The 11,557-nt window shown below is 30.0% G+C and overlaps 1 protein-coding gene across 1 annotated transcript; it reads right to left on the bottom strand.

The window, feature by feature from the left end:
* Positions 1 to 1,647: 1,647 nt before the first annotated feature.
* LOC107604942 (uncharacterized) lies at positions 1,648 to 3,164 on the bottom strand. The gene is made up of 2 exons (XM_016306658.3): positions 2,861 to 3,164; positions 1,648 to 2,567 (listed from the first exon to the last, which is right to left on the bottom strand). The coding sequence occupies exons 1-2, from the start codon at positions 2,981 to 2,983 to the stop codon at positions 1,761 to 1,763; spliced, it is 930 nt and encodes a 309-aa protein (XP_016162144.1). The 5' UTR covers positions 2,984 to 3,164; the 3' UTR covers positions 1,648 to 1,760.
* Between the last annotated feature and the right edge of the window lie 8,393 nt (positions 3,165 to 11,557).

Raw genomic sequence — 11,557 nt, 5'->3', positions numbered from 1 at the left:
TAATCTAAAAAATGATAATTAAAAAATCAAATACAAATAAAAATGATCAAAATACAACATAATTTTTTTCATAATCTTTTTCTAAATTTTCAACTTTAAAAAAATTGTTCATAATAATATGCACTAATAAAATCATATTATTTTAATAAATAAATTATATAATTTGAGCACATATATGGGTGTAAAATAAAATAAATAAAGTAAATAATAAAAATAATTAAAAAATAAAAAATATATTTAAAAATTATATAATTATGTTAATTTTTGTAACACAAATCACTCTTTTATACAAAAAAGAGGTAAATACCAAATCGGTACCCGAAAGATTCTGACATTAACAAAATAGTCCCTAAAAAATTTTAAAATTTGACAAGTCTGTCCCTGAGCTCGTCAAAGCAAATTTTCGGCAACTATAATGCTGACATGGCCACCGTATTTTAGTGACCTGGCAAACCACTTCCAAACCCTAATCCCTCCCTCCCCAATGTAGACTCCCCCTCCATCTCCCTCCCCATCGCAACCCTCCTCCATCCCTCTCCCTCCCACCGCAGCCCTCTTCCCAACGCACACTTCTCCTCCCTCTCCCCTCCTTAACGCACACTCACCCTTCCTTCCCTCAACACCACCACAACTTCCACAAGGACCTAAAACCCGGTGCCTTAACCCTCTCTGTCGTACTTCTCCTCCTTCCTCCTCGTTGCATACGTTGCAGGACACTGCTGCCGCTTCCACTGATAGTTTTCCATTTTTCGTTGCCAGGATCTACGGACCTCGCTGTCCAATTGAAAATGTTGTTTCGTTTATGATTTTCTTGTTTTAGAGGCGGTTACATGTGCAGAGGAGCAGCGCAATTGAGGTGCTGAGGGGATGTAGTTGTTTCAGGTCTTGTTGTGACTCTGATGATAGTGGCGGTGGTCCTTGATGGTACTCTTATCGTTGAGGTTGTTGTTGTTGCGAGTGATGATGTTGAGGGAGGAAGAGGGAGTATGCATTGGGGAGGGAGCTGTGATGGGGAAGGAGAAGGAAGGAGGGAGTGTGTGTTAGGGTTAGGGGCTGCGATGGGAGGGAGAGGGAAGGGGGACTGTGATGGAGAGGGAAAGGGAAGGGGGAGTGTGCGTTGGGCGGCTTTGATACAGAGGGAGAGGAAGGGGGTTGCGTTGGGTAGGGGGAGGGCTACGATGGGGAGGGAGATGGAGGGGGAGTCTGCGTTCGAGAGGGAGGGATTAGGATTTGGGGGGTGGTTCGCCGTAATACGGTAGCCATGTCAGCATTGTACTTACCGGAAATTTACTCCGGTGAATTTGGGGATATACTTGTCAAAGTTTAAAATTTTTTAAGGACCATTTTGTTAATAACAAAAATCAAATACTATTTTATCTTTGGATACCAATTTAGTATTTACCTCTACAAAAAAAAAAAAAAAGAAACTTAGCCCAATAAACCCACCCCATCCAAAACTTGCAAATTTGGTATTTTTTAATTTAGTTATCTTTTTTTGTGGGTTCGACAAGTCTGACCGACGAATTCAGCCCGTTTTGCCACCAAATGCAATTCAAAAAGTTAAGGATAAAACTAAAAATTGGATACTACCTGCTAATCATCATATATAAATGTGCCCTATAATCTCTGCACTAACCACTCATCATCCCCTTAACAATTAAATATCTATTGTTTCCAAATATTTTGTCCCCTACAGTTTTAAAAGTTTGATTTACACAATAATAAAAAACACAATTAGAGGATTTCTATGATTTTCCGGACTAAGAATGGAGAACAGAGCCAGCCATCCTCATCTCCATAACTTTCTTGTGAGAATTGGAGTGCAAGTAACTTACAAAAGTAGGACTCTTTGCTGGCCTATACTCAGGTAACAACCTACCAGATTTGTACCTCACCCCACATGCATTGCATAGCGTCTTTGGACCTAATGGTCCTGCCCTCCACTGTGGGGTCCTCTGTGCCAAACAATGTGTGCACCTTCTTGGCATTGGATTCTCACCATTATTGTTATTATTATTATTATTGTTATTCCCACCATCACCATCTTCCTCTGCCTCAGAGCACTCTTCAAGACTCACAAGACTTCCCCTCTTCATCACCACCGCCCCCTTTTCGCCACCGCCGTCTTTGTCGTCGTCGTCGCCGTCTTTGGCTATTACATCTTTCTCACTATCCTTCTTCTGCTGCTTTGGCAAAACAAAGAGTTCACTATCCGCTAACCAATAAGTTTGTTTTAACAGAGGAGGGTCTGAAATCAAGGGCTCGTCATTTTGGTGTGACCAAATGCTGAAAGGAGTTTTGGTTCTTCGTCTGTTGGTAACTGCTGAGAGCCTCTTTCTTTTGCTTCTGGCCTTACTAGGGACTGAAAAGTTTTGTAGTGAGGAATCATTGTTGTTGTTTTGCTTCAGTAGTGCGGTTGAAGAAGGGTTCTTGTTGGAGGAGCAGGTAGTTATGGTGGTGGTGGTTGTGGCCTCAACACTCTTTGAAGGTCCCAATATATAGCTTGGTGGGTTTGAAAAGCATTCTTCAACAAACACTGATAACCATTCCAACCCAACATCCACTTCCTGCTCATTTTTTATTTTCAAATTTGGAACCAAAATAATATGTGAGAAGTTAGGTGTAAGAAATTGGAAGAATAAAACAGAAAGCAATATAAACTGTTAAGCAGTTAAACACACTAAGAAAATTTTAGAGTTCACTTAAACTCGTATAGTTGTAAGAGTTTTGATAGCTTTGACGTATACAATTGATAGATTGCATTAAAGTTTCAGACTTGGTAAAAAGGTTATAGTGGGTGGCAAGAAAAAAGAAAAAAAAAAAGATCCCTTTTTTTAAAGATGAAGAAAGAGTAATTTACCGTGTTCTGAGCAGAGAAGAGGTCATCAAGGGTGGTTGAAGAAGTAGAAAGCTTTGAGCAAGAAGCAGGGTCAGCAACAAGCAGCACTTGTTGCTCTTTCTGGAACTCACCCTCCATGTTCATCCACAAAGTTAAAAGAAGAAAGAGTTTAATAACACAAGAAGTGGTATGTGATAATAAAAGAGAGAAAGGAACAAAATTGGTGTTGCTGTTGCAAGAGTTTTTACAACTCCTCAACCCGGATAATTACTTCTCCTTGCATCAAGTGCTCTCTCTTTATTATGGACCTTGGATTTTTGTCGGCAGATAAAAGGTTAAAGAGACTTATTAAATAAAAATAAATAAAATAAAACAAATCAAATTCAATCAATCAGAGAGAGCGCGCGCGCTAACATCCCTATCCCAGGCAGACATATGTCAATCCCTGTCTCTCATATTACATTAACCTTGTTTACCCAAAAATCTCCTTTTTTTTTTAATTTTCTATTTTATTTCCCAATTCCCAGGCCAATTGTATCTAAAAGACGCAATTCAAATTCTCTAACCAACCAGTAAATTAATTACTACTAGCCTAACTTAAGTTGGTTCTCAAAATCTTATTTTTATTTATGGTTTAATTACTCCGTTGGTTTTATAATTTTGTAAAATTTTTAATTAAGTCTTTATACTTTTTTTTTTTAATTGAGTCCTTGCACCAAATTTTTTTTAATTAGATTCCTACATTTTTTTTTTATTTAGATCCCTATACCAATTCTTTTTTTTAGTTGGATCTCTATAAAATTAAGCCAATTACTACTAAGAGAGACTTAATTGAAAAAAAAATAGTACAGGGACCCAATTAAAAAGAAAAAAAGTATAGAGACCTAATTGAAAATTTCACGAAACTATAGAGACCAACAGAGTAATTAAACCTTTATTTATTTATGAATAAACTACCAAAAATACATTTAAATAATTTTGTCGCCGACAAAAATGCATTCGAATTTTACTATCGACAAAAATGTTCTCAAATAATTTTAAAGCGCAACAAAAATATTAAACATTAAATATGTATTTCTCAAAAAATACTTTAGAGATTAAATTTTGATACGATTTTTTACAAACATAATTAGAAAAATGAGATATTATTATTAAAAATTGTCTAATATTTTTATCCTTAAAATTTAGGGATTAAAACTTGAATTTTTTCAAAATCAGAAGTAACAGATAGTTATACAATATAAAAAAATTAATTATATTTATATAGTATGTAATTTGAAAAATAATTAAAAATTTAATTATATATTGTATAAATATAGTTGGTCATTTTATAACGTGTAACTATCTGTTACTTCTGACTATGAAAAAAATTCAAGTTTTAATCCATGTACCATTTTGGAGGACTATACTTTATATTAACTTTTTTAACATTAACAGTTCCGGTAATGATTTTTTAGATGCTAATAAGTCAAAAGATGATTTTTAATGAATTTTTAAAAATTGTTTATTGTTTTATTAAATTCATAAGTTTATAAAAATGTAGATTTCTTAGAATTTGAACTGAAACACAAAAGTTGAATTTCTATTTTTATTCGTTTTGAATTTTTTTTATATTTTATTTGATTCCAAATGAGGTATATCCTAATTGATATTTATGTTTTAAAGTTACTTTTAACTTTAAAATGGTAAATGTCAATAATTTTGTACAAATAGTAAATTGAATCAGCTTAATTTAATTTAGTTTATATGTATTGTTCAATAGTAAATCAAATATATAAATCAAATTTAATTGATTCAATTTACATAAATATGCAAACGAAATATGCATATAAGTTGTTTTATTTTAGATTATTAATATAATAATATTAATGATCATTTAATTATTTATGTAATTTACCCTATTATTTATATACCTTACTTTTTTATACTTTCATTATTTGTTTATATATTAAAATAATGGACTATTTTAATAAGCTTTCAAAATTTCAGACACCAAATTAGAGATTACTCCCTTATTTATTCATTGTTACCTTTGACATAGAAAAAGAATACACTATACAAATATTTTTCTTCATGAGAAGAAAATGTGTTTTATTTCTTTTTCAGATTTTCTCCTCTGCTTTGAGGGTAAGTGAGATATTGAATGTTACGGTGCAGTTAGCTTTTGCAGAGAGAAGGACATCTCTGTTTCTTCACTTTTACTTTGCATTTCAAAAGATGCATTGGAAGAGTCCAAGTAACACGGGTCAGGGTGCACAGTCTTTGCCAGTGTGCTTTATTTGCAGTTGTTTAGATTCATCAAATAAAACAAGAAATGTTGTTTATTTCAGACCCCTTCTCCAAAATCTTTCAAAAAATACTTTGGCAAGTTATATAAAATAAAATAAGTATATTAGATGTATATTAATATATTAGGTGTATATTAAAATTAATTATTAAAATTAAATATTAATACAAAATATATACTAAAATATAAAATATATATTAAAAAATTAAATAATTTATATATTTATATATAATATATCGTGACTAATTTTAGTATATAAATAGTATTTTAAAAAATAAAAAATACAAAATTAAGCATTGTTATCTTTTTTTATTATTACTAGTTTCATTTCCTGTGCTTAGTATGAAAATTTGAATTATAATCTTAAATAAATATTATTTGATATAAATATAAATTAATTTATTTTGAAATTATTGATAATATATATTTTTTATATGTAAATAATAATATTTAATTTATAATTTATAAAAGAATTCATTTATTATCTACTTTTTTTTGTAAAATTATAGTACGTAAAAATAGTGATATTATTTTATTATTTAAAAATTTACCCATATTTTTTTATATAATTAACTTAGATAATAATTTATACTATTACTTTTCTACTAACAAAAATTGCAGCTTATACTATTCACATTTTTTATAATACTAATAAGTAAAAAAGTATTGGTACTATTATTTTTATTATCTTAGATAATAATTTAAGTTACTTATTTTATATACAAAATAATATAATAGCATCTTATTATTTAAACTTCTTTACATACTAATACGAAAAGATAAAAAAGTTATGCAATAAATCATATATTATATAAAATTAAATGATTTATACAACTGTATGTCCATTGTAAAAATATCAAAACAATAATTTATCATACAAAATAGTTTTAGATATGTGAGTAATTATTGTTATTTTTTTATTATATTAGTAAATAATATTTAAAATTAAAATATAAAGAAAAAAAGATAATTAGAATATTTTTTTAATTTGAATAAAAAAATTTTATCAATATATTTAATTTTTATATATACTAAATGGATATAATGTTTAATAATATTGTATTTATTACAGAAATGACTTAAAATATTAAGGCTTGGTTTCGTAAAGTATTTACTTTCCAAAAATATTTTATAAAAGCTAATTTTTAAAAGATGACTTTTTAAAAGTTGTAGCATTTATATTTGGCAAATCAAATTAAAAATAGCTTTCAATAAACACAAGTAACAATAATTGTATTTGATAAAATAGCTTTTAAAATTTAAAAATACTATAATAGACATAAATGTGAGCATTAAATTTGAAAATTAGTTAACATGTGAGGTTATATTAGACTTTTAAACTTTGAAAAACTCTACTTTAAGTGTTTTCAAATGTACACTGATCTTTTAAAAGTTGCAAGTATAAGCACAGGATCTTTTTAATTTACCAAATACAAAATGAAAAATTTGAACTTTTAAAAAGTACAAGTACCTCTTCGAAAAGTTTTACCAAACCAAGTCTAACTTAAAATACACCTAGATCTAGTAAGACTCCAAGCAGGTAGGACCAACCTAGGACCAATATTCGAGTCTCAAATCTGACCTAGGTTCATTACAATCCAGTTGAAGTCCACGCTTCTTCTCTCAAATTAGCTCGGGTTAGATCTTCGTTTGGATCTCTTGTCCCTCGTTCTCATTTGAAAAAAATGCCATGTGTCTTCTTCTCATTTTTTTTTTGTAAATTCTCATTTAATTTATTTCCTCCGTAAAGGTAGATACTCACAAATATCTATAAATATTCTTTAAAAATTTTTTGTAAATAAAAATTAACAAAAAAAAGCTTAATATAATCATCATAAAAAAATCAATTCAACGTAATAGAACACAATTCATAAACATATTCATTATAAAAAAAATTAAAACAAAATAACATAAAAACATTTTCAAACATAATAACAATATAATTTTTTGGGGTAAGATCAAACAATGTTATGATGTCAGAACCTTGTCCTGACTCGAAGCTATATTGCTCCATAGTTGAAGCATTACAGTACTTACTATGACTCGACTTGATCTTTTTTTTTTTTTTCAACAGTCTCGCAATTTATACATAATCCAACTTTCAACCAACGGAAGGCAATAAAAAGGATATTACGATACTTGAAAGGTATGGTAAGTAATGGTATTGTATTTTCGAAATGCGCTTTATTTCAAACTTCTTGGATTCGCAGATGCAAACTGGGCGAGTGACTTCGATGATTGGCGCTGAGTAACAGGTTACTGTGTATATCTTGGCTCAAACCTCATTTTCTAGAAGTGTTAGAAGCAATCTAAAGTTAGTCACAGTAGCACAAAGGATGAGTATAGGGCTTTAGCCTCAGTTCAATCAGAATTAGTCTCAATCCAGTAATTACTGTCAGAACTTGATGTACCACAAGTGATAGCTCCAACAATTTGTTATGACAATCAGAGCGTATATATGCTAGCAATGAATCCAGTTCTTCATAGCCGTTGCAAATATCTCGAATTGGACTTTCACTCTAAGGGAGATGACTAATAACAAGGAGTTGTATGTGATAAATATCCCTGCTCTTATCATCTAACCACTTTGATGTGTCCAAGGCCAAACTTAGGGCCAATAACTTACTTTCCCAAATTTGGAGGGGGGTTGTTAGCAGTATAGCTGATAAGGATAGTATTAATTAAGAGAGTAGTTAATAAATCAAGATGTTGATTTTAGTCATGGCTCTGCTTATATAATGCAAAGTTGTGCGTCAGTGTATACACATTCATTTCATGCAATAATATACAATTAGTATTCTTTCTCTTTAGCATTGTTACCCTTTTAATCTCTTTGGAAATATCATACAAATAAATAATAGGATAAATACTAAATTAGAAAACATGAACCCATGAGTATCATACAAACCATCCAGGATAGATACACACTAGGAGTCCATCTATTCCATCAACATTATCAACCTAAAAACTCTCACACTACCCTGACCAAGGTTCGTACTAAGTCCAACTTTTTTGCTTAAACTTCCAAGACCCTGCATGCAACCAACCTACAGACACATAGAATACAGGATATTAGCAATTAACAAGCAATTCACCTAAAATTAAGAAACACATATATTCACATATAGCCTATAGGTAATATATAATCAATTAGAGATACCCAAACAATACAAACAAATGCATTTAATGAATGATCATTAACTCACGTGTCGATTTTATGTAAAACTCGATAACATCAACAACCTTTGCCGAATTATCTTTCTATCTTACTTCTCACAAGAGGAAACAAAAATTTCGTAGAAGCCTGAAAAACACATTCTTATGTGAGATACCCTCATCACCTTTTCTATAACTATCTAGAGATTATTGCGTTTTTGATAACCCTTACTATTCGAAAGAATCTGTGGACAATACGAGACCACCATCCTATGAAACATCAATAATATTAAGTAAGAGGGATTAAAACCCATTTTCATGCCTTAACCATAAAAACTCAATAAACTTATCCGTACACTTTAGAGGAGTCATAATTTGACCCATAATCAATAACATTTCTCATGAATTGAACTTAGGAAGTCTAATACACTAATATTTTTGTAATCTCGTTCAGTATTTTATTCATAACCCTTCCACTCCACCTATTCGTACAAGCACTACCAAAAATAAGGGGTTTAGCCACGGAAAAAATTCGTGGCTAAACTCCAAAAAAACTGTGACAATTATACTTTTGCAACAAATGAACATCAGTGGCTAAAGTGGACGACGCGTTTTTAATTAGCCACACTTTTTATTCTAATAGTCATGATTTAACACCCGTGAAGATATTTTGTTAGCTACAACTTTAACACATTTAGACACTCTTTTTCGTGGCAAATAAAAGGATGCATGTCACACTTTATCCGAAACAAAATTGACCAGGCCGGGTTTTTTTCTATAACTATCTAGAGATTATTGCGTTTTTGATAACCCTTACTATTCGAAAGAATCTGTGGACAATACGAGACCACCATCCTATGAAACATCAATAATATTAAGTAAGAGGGATTAAAACCCATTTTCATGCCTTAACCATAAAAACTCAATAAACTTATCCATACACTTTAGAGGAGTCATAATTTGACCCATAATCAATAACATTTCTCATGAATTGAACTTAGGAAGCCTAATACACTAATATTTTTGTAATCTCGTTCAGTATTTTATTCATAACCCTTCCACTCCACCTATTCGTACAAGCACTACCAAAAATAAGGGGTTTAGCCACGGAAAAAATTCGTGGCTAAACTCCAAAAAAACTGTGACAATTATACTTTTGCAACAAATGAACATCAGTGGCTAAAGAGGACGACGCGTTTTTAATTAGCCACGCTTTTTATTCCAATAGTCACGGTTTTAACACCCGTAGAGATATTTTGTTAGCTACAACTTTAACACATTTAGACACTTTTTTTCGTGGCAAAATAAAAGGATGCATGCCACACTTTATCCGTAACAAAATTGACCAGGCCGGATTTTTTTGTCACACTTTTTTTCGTAGCTAACGATAAAAGTTAAATTAAAAAAATATCATAACAAAAATACTCTTTAATATAAAATTACATCATATAATATTAAAAAAATTAATCACATTCCTATACGTATTATTCATGGTATAAAAATATAAAATTAACCAATACTTAGTATTGAAAAGCAAATATCCTAGATTAATGGATTTAATGTTAAAAAAAATCTAAATAAAACTATTACAAAATAAATATCAAACTTTGCTAAAATGATACAAAAATAATGAATTTATCAAGCTCTCCATACATGCAAAAATATTTTCAGGTAAATAGCAAAAAATACACATAACTTTAGCCACTACATTGTACTCCCACTGAATTATACACCCGTCGATACTCGAGTTGTTTTGTGTACTCCAATCAAATCTGCTAAGCAAGATAGAGATCAAGAATTAAGCAAAAAAAAAAAAATTAATATGTCATGATTTGACTCCTTCGAAAATGATAAAAAGAATGAAGGTACAATACTTACTTCTCGGATGTAATTTGCAGTTGTATTGCGGCCTTCAGTTGTCAGTTGTATAACATCTCTCAAAATACCAATTGGTAATTTAGAATCTATCTACAACCAGTAACAAAAAAAAGAATGCATATTGGAATTAAAAAAAGGACTAAAATTAACTTTCATTGTTAACTAAAAGAAATATAAAAAAAACAAAATGATGCCATGAAAATCTTCTTCGCGATTCGGTTTTTACCGATAGAATCCGATTCCACCGATTTTGCTTGCTTCTTTAGCGAACTCAAACTGACGGTGCTCAAACTGCAAATCATGGTCCTGCTCTTTCACAAAACGTCCGATGTGATGATCGTACCCAAAACCTAAACAGAAATGTCTTGAGCGAAACGGATTTGCTCTAAAGGTTAGCTGGCTTGATCTGAGTGCAGGAGCTCAGAAATTACAATATGGAGAAACTGAAGAAAATGTTATTAGCGAAAGGAGTTGGCTGCATGTTATCAAACTTGAATCAATTGCAGGAGCTAACAAACAGGGATTTGGAGAATAGTGGGAGGGAGTTATTGTTAAGACTGGGTGAGTGGGCTACTAAATAAAAATTGCGCTTAACATTGCCGCTTAAAATTTCGTTCATCTTATTATAGATGTTAATTTGAATTTTGTTTAGTGAAGTAACTATAACTTTTTAATTTAGAGTAAAATTTAATTTTAATAAAAAATATCAAATTGTAAAATTTATAACTTTAAACTATATTTCAAAAATTTCACATACTAATTAGCATTTAGAATTTTTACTCTGTTGAATTTAAAAAAAATGGCATCAGTAAAAATTAAAATAGATAAACTTAAAACTTAAGAATTTGATACTTTTAAATTGAAAAAAAAAAAAAATTTTGTATATAATTAAAAAATGAACTCCCATAAAATTAATTTTAATTTATTTTTTAAATTAAATTAATAAAATATAGGTATAAAACTAATATTCTGAATTTTAAAAATTAGAATTCTATTTATTAATGTTGCCATAAATTAATAATGAGTAATTAAATAATGAGTAATTAAATTAGTTATTATTTCAATCAATCAAGTTAATATTTTTTACTTCCAAAAATTAGTTAGAGCTATTTTGTCAAAGATAAATATGTATTTTTTTGTATTTTTTTGATACTCTTTTTATAATTTTAACATTCATTTTCAATTGAATCATTTTATTCCATCACTAAAGTCTCTAAATTAATGCATACGGTAAAATTGAGGACTGAAACTGTATTTGACCAAAGAGAACACGCACAGAAAAATATAACAACTAAGAAATATAAATATTAAAATTGTATATATACAATTTAGTCTCTTTGGTTACATTACAATCTGATTTTTATACAAGTAATGAATAACACATTAAAAAACTACGA

Source organism: Arachis ipaensis, chromosome B6 (genome assembly GCF_059453495.1).
Source record: "Arachis ipaensis isolate K30076 ecotype BB chromosome B6, ASM5945349v1, whole genome shotgun sequence".
NCBI classification, from domain to species: Eukaryota; Viridiplantae; Streptophyta; class Magnoliopsida; order Fabales; family Fabaceae; genus Arachis; species Arachis ipaensis.
Note: the sequence above shows the minus strand (reverse complement) of the source record. Positions and strands in the feature narration are given on the sequence as shown.

Coding starts and splice junctions, on each gene's coding strand:
- LOC107604942 (XM_016306658.3), bottom strand. CDS start 2,983: ATGAACATGGAGGGTGAGTTCCAGAAAGAGCAACAAGTGCTGCTTGTT. Junction 2,568..2,860: donor TCTTCTCTGCTCAGAACACG/GTAAATTACTCT, acceptor AAAAATGAGCAG/GAAGTGGATGTTGGGTTGGA.